Source organism: Sceloporus undulatus, chromosome 2, assembly GCF_019175285.1.
Source record: "Sceloporus undulatus isolate JIND9_A2432 ecotype Alabama chromosome 2, SceUnd_v1.1, whole genome shotgun sequence".
Taxonomy (NCBI): domain Eukaryota; kingdom Metazoa; phylum Chordata; class Lepidosauria; order Squamata; family Phrynosomatidae; genus Sceloporus; species Sceloporus undulatus.
The window spans coordinates 112,423,923-112,440,660 of record NC_056523.1 but is presented as its reverse complement, the minus strand read 5'-3'; the positions used below and the strand labels follow the sequence as shown (position 1 = coordinate 112,440,660).

At 41.9% G+C, this 16,738-nt stretch overlaps 1 protein-coding gene across 1 annotated transcript in view; it reads left to right on the top strand.

Moving 5' to 3' along the window:
* The window catches only part of IL17B (interleukin 17B), a 41,658-nt gene that overhangs the window by 22,146 nt on the left and 2,774 nt on the right, over window positions 1-16,738 (top strand). The window contains exon 2 of the mRNA XM_042454210.1: window positions 16,138-16,457. Coding sequence (XP_042310144.1) covers window positions 16,138-16,457 — 320 coding nt within the window. The remainder of the gene's footprint in view (window positions 1-16,137; window positions 16,458-16,738) is intronic.

Here is a 16,738-nt window from a genome sequence, read left to right as displayed (position 1 = left end):
TCCTCTTTGGTGATTTCCCCATTTTTCCATTTCTTATACATGTTCTGTTTAAAACTTAGCTCAGTTGAAAGTTCCTTAGTCATCCATCCTGGTTTCTTAAGACACCTCCCATTTTTCTTCCTCACTGGGACTGTTTTAAATTGTGCCTTCAGTATCTCCCTTTTGAGAAACTCCCATCCGTCCTGAACTCCCTTCTCTTTTAGTATTTCTGATTATGAGATGACCCTCAATACATCTCTAAGTTTAATGAAATCCGCTCTCCTAAAGTCTAGAATGCGTGTAACTATGCCTGGCTTCTCCTTTCCATTGTATAACAAACTCCAGAAGAACATGGTCACTTCCACCTAGTGATCCCACCACTTGCACCTCATTAACCAAGTCATCCTTGTTGTTTAGGATCAGATCTAAAATAGCTGATCCCCTTGTTGCCTCTTCCACCTTTTGGACAATGAAATTGTCTTCGAGGCAAGTGAGAAATTTGCTAGACCTTGAGGATTTGGCTGAGTTTGAATTCCAGTAAATATCAGGATAGTTGAAGTCACCCATCACTACTACATCTCTCCTTTCTGAGTGTGTAGTCATCTGTTCTAGAAAGGCATCATCTAATTCTTCCATCTGACCTGGGGGTCTGTAGTAGACTCCCACCGTAACATCCTTGTTGTTTCCCTCCCCTTTAATTTTTATCCAGATGCTCTCCACCTGGCTTCCAGGATTGATGTCCTGGATCTCTTTGCTGGTGTAAATATCTCTGACATATAGTGCTATTCCTCCTTCTTTCCTGTTTGGCCTATTTCTCTTAAAAAGGTTATACCTCTCTATTTCTACATTCTAGTTCTGCGACTCATCCCACCAGGTTTCAGTGATGCCTATTATATCATATTTGCTTTGTTGTACTAGGAGTTCACGTTCATCTTGCTTATTTCCCGTGCTTTGTGCATTAGTGTAGAGACATTGCAGATCATGGGTCCTCTTTACTTGTTGCCGGTGCAAGTTTTTTTGCCTCCCACTGTTAGGTCCTTGCACTATTTGTTTTGTTTCCTCTATGTCAGTTTGACTATTTTCTCCAGCCCTTTCGCCTTCTATAATATTTTCTCCCTCCCCCACAGAACTCTGTTTAAAGGCCTCCTAATTATTCTTGAGACTGTTGGCAAAAACATTTCTTCCAACTTGCGTGAGATGCAACCCGTCTGTTGCAAGAAGTCCCTCCTCATGGAACCACAGTCCATGATTGAAGAATCCAAATCGTTCTCGGCTGCACCATCTGCAGAGCCAGTTGTTCACATCCACTATTTTCCTTTCCTTTCCTGGATCATGCCCTTCAACTGGCAGAAGAGACGAGATGACAACTTGTTTATCCATTTCTTTCAGCTTCCTACCAAGAGCCTCGTAATCCCTTCTGATGTTCTGAAGGCTGTGTCTTGCAGTATGTTTGGTTCCCACATGGACCAAAAAGAAGGGGTATTGGTCAGTAGGCTTGACCAGTCTTATCAGCCTCTCTGTCACATCACGGATCTTAGCCCCAGGGAGACAGCACAACTCTCGAGACATCTTGTCAGGCCTACATATCACTGCTTCTGTACCCTTCAGCAAGGAGTCCCCCACTACATCCACATGCCTCTTCTGAGGCTTAGCAGCGACTGTTCCCTCGGGTGGGACTCTCAGGCTCCCCTGCTCTGTCCCTCAAGTCTGTCCATGCTGCTCTTCCTCATCCTCCTTGATAAGGGAAAGAGCTTCGAATCGATTCTCTAGCTGCAAGTTCCCAGAACAATCCCTTCTTTGCCTACTTCTCTGTATGGCATTCCTCCAGCTGTCTGCCTCCTGTGTGTGTGAAGTGACCTCCTCCGCCCCAGCAACTTCCTCTGTGTGGTATTCATCCAAGATCGTTAGTTCCTTTCTGTCCAGGAAATCCTCCTGCTCCCTCATATGCTGAAGCTCCAGCTGCTGTACTTTCTTCTCCAAGAGTGCTACCAACTTGCCCTTGGGGCATGTGAAGTTCTCCACTTCTGTAGGCAAGATGACAAACATTCCGCAAGTATTGCATGTGACTGCAGTAGTTCCATACTGCAAAGTCTTTAGTAATGACTGTAACAGGACTGTGGGCTTTCTCTTCAAAAAATCCTCTGGTAAACACCAACATTAAGGCCCCTGATGACCTGGCCTTTTCACCAGTCTCTGGCAGCGAGCTTAATCTACTAGGAATATAACTTTATAGGATTGTCCCAGCTGCTAGCTCAGTGATGGCAAACCTATGGCATGCGTGCCAGAGATGGTACTCAGAGCCCTCTCTGTGGGCACACATGCTGTCACCCTAGCACAGAGTTTGCCAGAGTTTCTTACTAGAAAGCCAAAGGGATGTGGCACTTTGCAGTAAATAAGTGGGGTCTGGGTTGCAGTTTGGGCACTCGGTCTGTAAAAGGTTCACCATCACTGTGCTAGCTTGTACTTAAAGGCAAGGTGCTGACTAAGGGTTTGCTTCTCACCTGCTGCCTCTGCTGTAGATTTCTTTGGATCAAAAAAATTCAAAGGGGGTGTTCTCACTGGCTTATACTCCGTGTTACAAATCGAATCCAAGGTATAGCATTCCTATTAGAAACCGAATTAACTCTAGAACAGTTCCAGAGTAACCCGCAATCGTTCCCACTAAAATCCGAATCATAAAGTGGATTTTTATTTAATCCGTGTTAATGGCGTATAATCCGTGTTAAATAATAGAAGGGTCGTAACCCGAGGGAGCACTGTATCATTACTGCTTTTTGCACAGCTCATGTCATCGACGTGTGCCAGGGAGCCAATGGTGCCTTGGCAGTGTCACCGAAAGGAGTTGAATTTTGCAGCTCCTTTTTGGGATGGATCGGTGCTGCAGCCATGTGGTTGCTGTGGCAACAATCTGGAGAAGAAAGGGACGGCTTCTGGCCACCCCTTTCTTCTAATCTGTACTGGCCCTTAGCTAAGAATCCTGGAAATATTATTTTCACTTTGATCCAAACTTGCTCTCAGTGGTTTTGCCCATTAGTTCTGAAGCTGTAGTATTTTTAAAAATGTGGACCAAACAACATTCTCAGACAGTTCTACTAGTAGCCAGGGTTAGTCTTGCCCACCATGAATTTTATCTACTTCCCTTTGTAAAGCTATACAAGTCATCACCACATCTGGTGTCAGTGAACTCCACAAGTACTTTGAATGTTTCATTTTGATGGCCAGGCAGTTGCGGCAGAGTATTCATGAGCCTTCCACCATTCAGCTTCACTTGGATGCCATTCATGTTCATCTGGGCACAATGTCATTGTGTCCATCAAAGAAAAGGTGCTTTCTCAACCACCACCCCTTTATTTATTTATTTATCACTGTAGATTTGCACATAAAAACAATAAATATAGAAGAGTAAACCTGCCTATGGCATACAATCTAGGAAAGAATAGGATAATACATATAAAATGCATAGCAATACAGGAAATGGTTCAATAAAACATTAAGAGGTAAAGCTCTTCGAAGATCTTAGGAAGGAAGCCAAACTCTGAAGAACAGTAGCCACAGCCACTCAGATTCACAAAAACTGGAAAAGAAATTCCCCAAAGGCAAAAATGGGGACAGTGGTCTTAGAAGAAAAACAGTTGGAGCATACATGACAATTTAGGCCAAGAGAAAACTGGTTGATTTCATACTCTTGCTTATCTCTGTAAGCAGCATGTGGAGACATGCCAAAAAAGCATGCCAAGGCATCCTTCTCTCTCCACTTGGGTTCTTCTGCCAAGTTCTTCCACAGCATGTTGTATGCCATTCCTTCCAAATGTTCATCCAGGTGATTGCCACGCCTGCCTACTGACCAAGGAAGGGATTTTAAGGAGAAGCACTGGTATCTTTGCTTTTACAAACACTGCTTACTATCTCTGCTGAAGCATTTCTGGGTCTTTGGTTCTTGCAAGACCTAATTAGCAGTGATTTAAAACAGAGTAACTACATTGTGGCAATGTACTGTATTTCTAACTTCAGACACTGGGACAGTCTGGGGTGGTGTCAGGTGAGTAGAGAAAGCAGTTTGCCTTTATAATACCACCACCCAGTGGCATCTCTCTGGAAATACAGGGAGGACTCTTGCCTTTCATTCTACAGCCAAGGAAAAGACAGAACTTGGAAAAAATCCTTTTTTAGACTACAAGGATTTTGGAGTACACTGGCCAAGCAGGCTGTGGGATTATGGGAGTTGTACTCCAAAAAGTCACTTCCCCAAGCTCAGGACAAATAATCCAACAAGTACCAGACCTGGAGGGTTTTCATGAAAGTTTAAGTCACTGTTGACTCTCTAATATACTGCTTAATATCCATCTTTGATTATCCTTTTATAAAGACATTTACATTGCCTGTGGGTTTGCAATCTATAACAGGGCTGGGAAACCTCTGGCCCTCCAGATGATGTTTGATTCCAATTGCCAGTGTGCCCAAAAGTGAAAGATAATGGGATGGGTGGGTAGCAGTTCATCAGCTTCTGGAGAAGCGTGGATTTCCCACCCCCCTGTAAAGCATTGCTGCACATTATTCATACATAGACAGTATTTTATCCTTGAAACAGCAAATGGTATATCTTCTTTCACATTTGTCACCATCTGTGCCATTTACATGTTGTTGTTGTTGTTGTTGTGTGTCTTCAAATCATTTCCAGTTCCAACGTATGATGACCCTAAGGTGCCCCATCATGTTTTTTTTTGGGGGGGGGTTGTTCTGAAGGAGTTTGCCTTTGCGTTTCCCTGAGGCTGTGAGTATGTGACCTGCCCAAAGTTAGACTTGGGCTAACTGCCCAATACCAATATTATATATATATATATATTTTAATTTTTTGCTTGCTTATTTTATCTAATGTTATCTTGTATTATTATCTACTGTTTTATATGTATTTTCTTATTATCCTGTAGAATGTACACCATTGGCAGGTTTCATTTTTATCAATTTTTTATTGTATGTACAGTGCTGTGTAAATCTACAGCGCTATATAAATAAAGTTTAATAATAATGCCAGGTAGCTATATACAATTGTCATTAAAGTAAAACATCTGGCAATGGATGAGGGTCCTGATCCAAAAGGAGTAGCTCATTCCTTACTGAGAAGTGACATTTCACTAAATTCAGCATATTTATTCCCAGGTAAGGAATAGGACAGAGCTTAGAAGAGTTACTTTTTGATTACAAAAGTATGGCCAGTAAATTCTCAGAGTTTTATTCCAAAGGAGTATGGTATAATGGTTTGCGTGCTAGACTATGATTCTGGAGACCAGGGTTTGAATCCCTGTTCAGCAATGCAAACCCACTGGGTGACTATGGACAAGTCACACACTCTCAGCCTCACCTTGGAACAACTCACCTTGGACCAAATCTAGTCAAGAAAACCCCATGATAGGTTCACTTTTGTATCACTGTAAGTCATAAACAAAGACATTGAACAACAAGAATCTTTTGTGCAGAGCATGCAATTGTTGTTCTGTGACTTAAAGTTGTTTCTTTGTTACTGCAAGTTGGAAACAACTTTAAGACACGAAACAACAGCAATTGCATGGTCTATGAAATTTGCAAGCTCCTGGGAAGTTTCTGGAGGTTGCTGCATTTGATGCTGTAGTTCTCATGTTTGTTTGTTTTTAAGCCAAAATAATGTTTCTGTTGTTCTCTGCACTATTTTTTGGCAATTCCTAACACAGCTGCAAAATGTTATTCCCATCCTCAAGTTTTTTTTTTCCTTTTCAACTCTGAAACATTAAAGCATTGTTCTCCTCTCCTCTCTCTTTTTAGAATTATAGTGCCATAGTGCCTACCATACTTTTGCATATTACTTTTGCACTGTGTCACTACAATTCTAAGTGGGAAATAATAAAAATTTTAATGTAAAGGGCTGCTTTTCCCTATTTGGAAGAACTTGTAAATGTGGTGTTTACATGTAATCTGTTGCTATTGTGCTGGTTTATATTTCTTCATAAAATTATTTAAATAACAAAACAAAAGCAACTCAGCCAACTGTCTATCAGCCAAAATTCAGCCATCATATTATAACTTTTAAAATATTAAAACTTATATAAATAACTAATAAAATAAATATTTAGTAATACAAAAATTAAAATGTGGATCTTTTGTCTCATTCCTCTTCCCTATCCAATCCAGAAATGGAGGGATGATAAGCCACCACTGTATTCTTTAAGTTAATTTTACAGCATTCAACCATCTCTTACATGTAATTTAAGGTGGGCTTAGAAAGCAAATAAACATGGTTGGGTTGACGTAAGGCTGGCTAGGTTGCAAGTCTATCTGGAGGACATGCGAGTGAGATAGAAGAGCTCTCTGTGCACACGCCAGAGAAAAGAGAGTGAGAGTTGGCAAGTATAATTAACTATTTAAAAATAAATAAATAAGCACATCATTTGTGAAACTTTCTGACTTGTTTTCATTTCACTCTCTGTGTGGGAGTGCCTCGTCACCCTGGGACCTATGGGGATTTTGGTATGCAGGATTTATGGCTGTGAAATGTGGTTACCCCCATGTCTTGTTTAGGCATTTTTTAAAAAGATAAAAAATCACAGTTATTTAGCTGGGGATGGGGCCTGGCCTTCAATCAAGAGTCCTTCATCGCTTAATTCACTGGTGGATTTACTACATAATCTTGGCGCTAGTTGATGAGAAGAAGAGACAGTTCAAACCATGGCAGAAATATTCAGCAGGACCTCAATGCAATATGTTACAAATGTGGTGTGCTGATGTTAGTGGAAATGTAGGGTTTGTGGAAGAAGGGGTGGAAATGCAGGAGCCCACAGCATGCTGCCTTTTGTGTGTGGAATCAAATTAAAGATTGGCAGTCATTCCTAAGGGAGGATGAAGGGAGGATAGATTGATAAGGTATGCTGGGGTGGCCAGACGTCAGGTACTGGGACACTGTTCAAAGTCTCCAACTGATTGGCACCTCTTTCTGCTGCCTCCTGCCACAGGGGATTATCACACGGGAGGAATTTCTCTTAATTTTGAGTGAAAAGAAAGTGGGGCCAGAATGCATTCACGTAAATTCACTAATTCAGTGAATTTACGTGAATTCGAATTGCATTCAAACTGATTTCCCATTGCCCAAAAATAGCTTGCCATTGCCCGAAATTACATGTGGTAGTCGATCACGCAATAACATGAAACTCCATGATTGCATTTGGATTTCCATTGGACTATACTTCCAGTTTCCCTTGTCTGATAAACTCCACAGTCTCACCCAGCATCTCCTCGCTGACAGGGTGGCAGTGAAGGCTTTGCTTATGGCGACCATTTGATCATTCTTGTCCTTTGGTTCTTGAACACCAAACTATACCTCTGATTGGAAGGACTAGCAATGTGTCATAAACACCTGCTTCTCTCATACAAGGTAAATGTGCATTTTAATCAAAACAGCAACTTCAGGGGAAAATTTAGATAAAAAAGCAATGCCATGGTGCAACTTCTCACACCCACTGCATGACTCTGATCCAATTTATGGGGATTTTGTAGCTACCTATAAAGATAAATGCTGGATTGATCATAATCTCCCATGGTTCCTCTAGCCAAATTACCTAACAGGGCAGATTAGCTGAGATGTTGCCATGCATGTTTATGTCTGTCTGTTTGTCTGTTTGTCTATGTACCACACATAAAACTGATTAGCAGACAGAGTTGCTATGCCACACCATGCTCTAAGATGGAAGGCAAATAATTCACAAGTGCCATCACCAGTTAAAGCAATATTAGGAAAACTTTTTCTTTGGCACCACATACAACAATCAATTCAGCCCAGAAAATATGTCAGTATTCCAATGTGAAACAATTGGGTACCCCACCCCGACCCAAAGGAGTAAATCAGCACTAAATCTTTAATTCATAGCTAAATGACAAGTGTCTATATTCCAGGGGTTCTTTCAATATTCCAGATAGTGTCCAAAGGGCATTACAGATGCACAAACATACCTTGTCACAAAAAAAAAAAAAAAAAGCCAGTTCCATAATAACATATAGTTGGCACCACCAAGCAGCATGGACTACAAGGTTCTGGTTCAGAGCACATGCACTCAAGCATAGCTGGTGTATTTCATACAAAACCCAAAAACTTCAACCTGGTACCCTCCAGATATTTCTTAAAACTACTGCTGTCATCACACCCATCCATGAAGAGGATGAGAATTCTAGTTCAACACATCTGGAGGTTGGAAAAGCATGTACAAACCTTCATATGCACTCTCTCTCAGCTTTGGATAACTTTGTTCTCTTTTTGTTGATGGGATAATGCTTTTCAGTAACAAATAAAATATGTATCATACGTTGTCAAATATCTGGTAGGGCCACTGTCACCTAAACAAAAACTAAACTGCTTGGTAATTTAATTGTAGACAGAGAGGTTTCTATTTTTATTTGTGCATACTTGCACTAACTTATTTTCTGTTGCAGGGTTTAAAAAACAACTGGGGAGGTGATTTAGGCCTGTTACAGACTGCCAAAATAAAGCTGCTTCAGTTCTCTTTGGAGGTATGCTGTTTAAATGATGCATGGGTCATAAGAGTCCGGAGGTCGCGCCAAAACCACACTCCATTCCTAAGCACTGGAGTGCAGCTTTGGTGCAGCTTCCGGATTCTTAGGATGCATGCATCATTTAAATAGCATACCTCCAAAGAGACCTGAAGCAGCTTTATTTTGGCAGTCTGTAACAGGCCTAAGATTAGCAAAAAAGGACTGGAAAGAAAGGGTTAAATATATCCTCATCCATCTCTTCTCCAAGCAAATGCAGAGTCTCCTGCAGCTGCCTAACCACCCCACCCTGTACCCATTGTAGAATCTGATCATGGATCTCATGTGGTTTGGCCTCAAGCCTTTGCTCTGTTGCTCTGTATAAGTGCCCAGTTTCTGACAACAGCAGCAAATCCTTACAGAAGGCAGATGTGGGATCATTTGTTGGAGTTGGCTAGAATGGATGTCTCAGTTGGGAAGCATGACTAGATGAAATCTCATACCTGGCTGTTTTTAGGATTCTAGTTTGGCATATTAAAAACATTGGCAAAGATTCTAAATAAGCTAATCAGTTAAATTAAGTATAATTAAATAAGCAGTGTCCCCTGGACTAACATCCTCACTCCATCCTCATCTTGCCTTACCAGGCAGCTGCTGCTGCAAGTGATGAAGATCTGTTCTCTTGTCATTCAGGACATAGCAGATAGATGTTTCCACCTCCTTCTGCGTCTGATCTCTGCTGAGACCATCAGAAGCAGGATCTCCATCGTAATTCCTTCTTGCATTACTCATGGAAGGGGGATGGAAATGTCAATCTGTTGCACCCCGATTGACAGGGGAACAGATCTCCATCACTTGCAGTGGCTGATACCAATAAGTCAAGATGGGGGGAATTTTTTACTAGTCCTACATATTCTGCACAACTGAATAGATACAAATCAGTTATGAATATGTAACTCTAGGTTACACATTTGTAATTGCAATCATGAACCTCGGCCATCCATTTGTGGTAGGCAATAATAAATAACAGCACTGGGAGGCACTGGATTCCAGAAGCAGTATGAAATGCCTTGTATAGTCACCAGTTTGAGGAAATACTTCTATTTAGCCTAGTAGCATCACTAGGGCGGGTGCGGGCTGCACCGGTGACACCACTAAAGGAGGGGGACACCCTGTGAGCACCCTCACCTCCCTGCCATGTGCTATGAAGCGGGCCTGGCTCCCCCCATTCCTGCCCTGCACGGCTTTATTTTAGAGTAATGGTACGTGGGGCACGAAGGAAGAAGGCCCAGCTCCCTTCCATCCCTGCCCAGCAAGGCTTTACTCATGAGTAAAGCCACATAGGACAGAGAATTGGGAGCTAGCCCTTTTGGGTCCACCCCAAAGCCCCCCACATACGCACACATACAGGACACCACTGTTTCAGGCTGATCTGTGAGAGAGCTCTGATGACTTACCAAGCTACAAAAAGCAGTTTACAAAGCAGTTTGAGTCATGACAGTTAAAGTGGTCTCAAACTGTTTTAATTCTGCAGTTCAGCCTGCCTCCAAAATAGAATTTGTTTGTATAGGAACAAAACATGGGACTATGAAAGACTTCTAGTTTGGAAACATTCTCAGGCTGGCTGTCTCCAAATGTTATAAACTACAAAGGTGTATTTTCAATCCTAAACAGAGAGGGCCATTTCACTCATATTCTTAGATGAGTTCTAAATATGGTGGTTTTATTGCTCTATTCCCATCAGACTGAGAGAATTGCAGTGCCATGCCAGAACCACTCTCCCAGCTCTGTAAAAAAGAAGAAGAAGTTAAAACAAATAGAAGTCACTGTGCTTATGACTAGCTACATTGCTGTACAAGAAGCTATCACAAGATCCCCCAGATATTACAGAAAGGCAATATGATAAACTCCTGAGAGGAGTTGTGTGCTGCTGCTTTTCTAAGAGAAGAAGATTTTTGATGAGTGTTTAGACAATACAATTTTTGGGAAAGCTCCCTCAAGCATACTCACAATGTTCAAATGAAATAAAATCTATTACCATTTTGGAAATGGACTATATAGTATGTACAGACAAGAGACTGGCAAAGTGCAATTCTCTGAATGGTGTTTATCACACTGAGGGTTTTGCAGCTTTTTGCAGCTCAGATCTGACGTGACTACAGGTCCAATGATGTGAATTCACACTATAATGTGATGTGGCACTGCAATTCCCCCCCCCCATTTCCTTTCAGTGGTCCTTTCACTTTCAGGGCAACTCATTTTTTTGGTATATATATATATATATATATGTGTGTGTGTGTGTGTGTATGTGCGTGAATGTGAATATACAGATATGTCTGTCTGTCTATCTATCTATCTATCTATCTATCTATCTATCTATCTATCATCTATCTGTGTGTGTTGAAATTGCTGAAATGGAAGGGAAAATAAAAAAGGGGGATGAAGAAGACACAGAAATATTCATGAGGCAAATATTCACGCAATCGTGCAATTACGCGAAACAGGGAACAAGAACTTTTGCTCCTTTTCACCCCAGAAACGTACAAGGTCATGATGCGTTCAGACCCCTACTGAGCATGCGCAAGGGTGCCAATTCAAATCGTTGAATCCACATGGTATGCACTGGTGTGGTAATACAATTTGCACTCACTCCACTTTGCGTGAATCCGCATCACGTAACTTGCCTTGTATTCGATTCCCCCGCGATTTGAAAGGGCAACGGAAGGGCAACCAGATGTGATAAAACATTCACGTTATAACATGAATTTGCATAGCTGAACCAGGAGTCACCCCGGATATGAGCTGCAAAAACCTCCGTGTGATAAACACCAATATCTTGGGACTGCAAAGCCTATTAGCTCTAGCTAGCATAGACATGGGTGAGGAATACTAAGAGTAAGAGATGCAATCCAACAACATCTAGAGAGCCACACTTGGCCCAATCTACTCATAGACTGGCCAGATGGCTGAAAATGATAGAAGCTGTAGTCCAGCACACCTGCAGGGTGCCATGTTGGGGAAAGCTGCTAGAACGAAAAGAGGAACATCAGGACAAAAGTAAAATCAGAATGTCACTGAATCTTGTCTTGGCCAAAACAAATGCATGCTAAACAGATATGTTGATATTGTTTCCCACTGCTTTAATTTGCTTATCCCACCTGTTCACTCAGATGGATTCCTAAGAAAGTCTGAACACCGACAGCTCTTGCTCCAAAAAGAGAATCATCCACTCCTCACATTGTTTGAACCAATACTCTTTCCCTGGATTTGACTGTGTGGTAGTGTTACCCCTGGTTCAAGCTCCAATCACTCCTCTCATATTTGATGTCGATCTAATATTAAAAGGGACACTGAGGTAGGTGACCAGTGAGTGACTCGGGAATGCCCCCAATGTGGAAATCTGGCCATAATCGGGTTTGCTCCAACAAGGGAGTAAACAAGGCACCCACCACAATGAGATTGCCCAAGACATCAGCATAGTCCCTTTTGTCTATGGAGGGCAATGATGGGACCCTGGCCAAAGGAGATGGTTGTGCTTACACAAACAAAGGGCACTTCTCCAGTAGCGAGGGGTTTGCTTTTTTTCTCTGGGATATTCACACTAATCATCCAAACATTTGCTACAGCTCCCAACTATTCTTTTCCTCCTGGAAAACTATTTAGCAGAAAGTTAGTCCATTCAGTCCTCGATTTCTGCTCCCTGGACATGAGTTTGGGTATATATACCACCACCTGCACACTAACCATTTGGTCTAGTTTGTAAGAAGGCAGACACTCTGTTGGTTTCACTTAACAGCAACTCAATAAGCTGGCTGATACACTTGCCTAGGTGGCTATTGAGTCCTTTCCATTCCAAACACTCCTTGATTGGAAGCAAACTTCAAGATAAGTAAAGTATTACCGTTAGCAAGGCCTCCACTATTTACCTTCTTCCACATTTGCTTCGTTATTTTTATGTGCATGTATGATGTGTGTATGCGTGTGTCTGTTGATTATTTCCTTAATAAAACTGAAAAACCCATTTGGAATTGCCTCTGGAGTTATGTTTAATTTGGTACCAGTATAAAGAGGGTTAAGATCCAAAGACCAGCTATTGCCCTGGCCAAAACATAATTTGACTTATTAAAATTTCCCTAAAGCATATTAATCTGTGGGTGCCCTCACAGGACCTCAGCATTTTGGGTAACAGCAGGGGAACAGCTAAGGCTTGTTGCACCAAGTAGCCACTGATTTTTCCCTCCTTCATCCCATCCAAAACTCACCCTCACACACAATCATTTTCTGATTCACCACCATTAAAACAGTTTGTGAGAAAAAACAAAACCAAAAAAATAAATAAAATAATCTTATTTATTCTGTGCCTCCCCAAAGCTACTCTTGTCTTTCCCCCTTCTTTCTTGATTCATGAAATACCAGGAAAGAGAATCATTTGCCTCTTTGTCTAACAGCACCAAGATTATCCTAGATGCTCAATAAATAAATAAGCAAGCAAGCTAAAGTGGAGTTCATTAATGGACTTTCTATTCCTGCTACATTGCCTCACCACACATTCATGCATTCCTAAACTTGAGTGCAACCCTTCCATTTTGTTCTTGTCCCTGACTGGCCTCTGCATTGCTTCACCATACCTGGTCCAGGACTCTGGTTATGCTAATTGCTTGACTTGGGATGGAAGAGGGATCTTTAGTGTGAACTTGGACAAACCCTGCATTCAGCAACCCACCCACTCAAAGGCAGACCTCCCAGGACACACACAAACATACACATTCACACAAGGCCCTGATCTCCTCCTCCTTTCACTCATTCTGGAGAAACATCCTTCTCTTCTCCACTCTCCAAGACCAACATTCAATCGTTGCTCTTCTTCTCTGAGAAGATAATTGGGGAACCCCTCCATGGGGGTAATATCAGCCCCCCTCTGCCGTCATCATCCCCAGGGATGCTGGGCATTGAGCAAACTCTTTTTGGAAGCTCATTTCCCACCCTGGGTCTTCAAGCAAGCCCAACCTCTGGATGCAGTGTTTGTCTCTGTGTGATGCCTCTTTGGGAAATCTACAAGCCAGCCTGGCGGATAGCAGACAGCACTGAGCAATTGTCCCTTCTGTCAACAACCTTACTGGCACCCTGAGAACATTTTGTGGTGCCAGGCAAGTCCACCTCCCTGGCAATGAAGAGATTAGGGGCTGTTGCTTTCCTTTTTAAAGTGCCCAGCTCATATCACTCCTTTCATTTTGTGGCAGAGGGAGAAATCTGTGAAGCCCTTGCCCACTGAGATGGAGTGGGCTCCAAAACTGGTAGGTGCTTGGCCTTTGGGGGGCTTTTTTTAGTGACTTTTTGTGTATTAATGAGCTGTCAGACTTGTTTGCTTTGGGAAGTGTAAATTTTGCTTGGATGAACAGTGCCTGGCATGGAGGACACGATTTATTTTTCTTCTTTTAAAATCCCCCCATCCTCCTTGAAAGAGCCCAGAGGAACAAAGTTCCTCTGACCCTCAGAGAAAGGGACAAATATGCCCTCCAAAATTTCACAGATGAAAACCAAGATACATGTAGCCAAGCAACATCAGAGTGTGGTCAAGATGGCCATAGTTATTAATGAGGAACAAACAAGCTAGGAAAGGTTGCAGCATTTTGCTTTTGCCTGAATAATCTACGAAGGGAAAGATCCTGCCCTCTAACTGCTGAACTAATTGAGTGTACCTGGGATGTAGCCAAGTTGGGGGGGGGGTCCTTGGGGTCCAGACCCCCCCTTCCGTTAGATAAAATGAATGGTGCATGTTGCTGCGCCGCCACACCCAAGCCCCATTATAATGGTGGCACTTAGTCTGGACCCCCCCTTCCCAAAATCCTGGCTATGTCCCTGAGTGAACCTTTACAGTTTGAATTCAGTTAGCAGCAACTGAAGCAAGAGGGGGAATCGGACAAAGAAAGAGAAACTGAGACATTATAAAAGCAGCTGAAAAAGTGGAGGAGCAGAGAATTAATTGGGACTGTCTTTACCAGATCAAATGGTAGGTATGGAAGATATGGGCCAAATGACTGGACAGCTTTTATATCATGGGAATGGCTGGCTTACACATTTAAAGCTCCACATATGCCTCATGGATCAGAAAGCCATGAGATGAAAGTGGCCTATCAAGAAGGAAGCCAATAGTAGCTAACACACCAGTGGGCATCATTCAGCCTTCCAGGTGTTGTTGAAATGCAACATCCAGAATTCCTCACCACTGGCTCTGTAGGCTAGGGCTGTTGGGAGTTGCAGTCTAGCAACATCTTGAATACCATGCAATTCCCACCCCAGGTCTAACACCTCCATTGCTTCACTACTCTACTGCTGGGGAGGAACTGCTGGTAAGAGTCCATGTGATATGGTACAGTAGGCCCATCTGACAGGGATGAGGCTTGTGTGGAGGCGCCTGATGTTGGACTGCAATTCCTTCAGAGTCAATCCGAACTATTTTTCAGGTTGGTGGTTGAAGGCTTGCTTCACACTTTGAATCCAGGGCCTGAATAGAAAATAGATCTCAGCATGTACCAAAAAATAAAAATTATGTAACTGGGCTCTCTCAAGAATTCCTTGTGGATTTTGTACTGTCTGGTATCTTTCCTGCCCTTTGCTCTGGCCATGCCTGCTTATTGTGATGGGGCTTTGCCACCTAAGAGATAATTATACTTGAATTATACAGTGAATACTTGACAGAATAGATGTTTTAAAATGAAGCTTAGGCTTGTCCAAGATGGATTATTTTGATCAACCTCTCAAAGGCTAGTTTTCTGACCAATAGTTTCAGTGAAACTGCTCTGTGCAACCCTGCAGAATTTTCATTCTCTCATGACAGTCTCACTCTACTCATGGGATGGAGAACTTCCCTCCCTCCAGAAGATGTTGAACTTTCTTTCCCATCAACCTCAGTCTGTATGGCCAATGGTAAAGAATAATGGGAGCTGCAGTCCAATGTGTGAAAGGCCAAGAGTTGTCCACTCTATCAAGTTGCCCATCTCTGCTTTATTCCTTGCCTCCTGAATCCTACCAAAATCTCATGGTGACAGTGTTGCATCCCATTTCTTTCCCACCTCTGCTTAAATGACCTACGAAAAGGAGACATTCCCGTGACTTCTTATACACATGGCATACCAGAATGTTAAAATTGTTGCTGTTTTAATCCCTATTCCATGTTACTGGTTTTAACAGCTGTTTTAGTTCTTGAATAATTTTCACTGTTCATTTTTAACAACATCTTGTTAGACTGGCTTCGAATTGATTTTTACCATGTAGGCTTTATATCTGCACCTGTATTTTTCATTATGGTTTGGTACTGTTGTAATTTAAAATCTTCACTTGCAAGTTATTATATTATTGTTTCATTTTTATAGTTGTATCATACTTAGGTATTTTATAACACTTTAAATTTGATGTCCTGTATTGTGACAAGTTTATGTATCTTTAACTGATATTATATTTTTAACAGATGTCATGTGTATATATTGTTATATGAATCTGTTGTTGTTCCCCATCTTGGTCTTTGGGAGAAGTGGGAAATAAACAACAACAACAGCAACAACTTTTATTTATTTATTATTGGCAATATATAAATGCAAATAACAGAATACATAAAATAAAGTAACTGGCCTGTTTGCCTTTTTCCCACAGATGGTTTTCTGCACTCTCTACCTTTCCTTCACACTAGATGCTGTGACAGAAGCAAAAGAACAGAGCAAAGGAACTAAAGGAAAAAAGAGATCAAAGGCCAAAGATCAGCGCCTGAGGGTTCAGGAATCCTCTCCTGACCCAGTGCTGAGAGTAAATCCAGGGACCTCCGCAGACTATACCCTTGTAGAGGATTATGAGCAAAGCATTCATGAGATGGTTGCCCATCTGCGGAACAGCTCTGAGCCAGTGGACAGCAAGTGCCAGGTCAACCTGAGACTTTGGATGTCCAACAAGAGGAGTTTGTCTCCTTGGGCTTATAGGTGAGATAGACCAGGACTATAGACAAAGCTTCTCAGACCCTTTCTGTATAAACCAAATAACTGTACTCTAACTCTTATTTTATTTTCATTCCCACAATCAATGATTCAATGCTAAAAGATCAATAGCTTGCCCCCATGTCATGGGGTATAAGGGAGTTAACTGTGCTTTTCTTGGAAACTTTTTAAAAAAAGAATTCCAGTATACAGCAATGCATAAAAGTGAGAAAATAAATTAAAGCAAACATATTAAAACCCAAAAGAGGCACAAAGTGAGGATGACT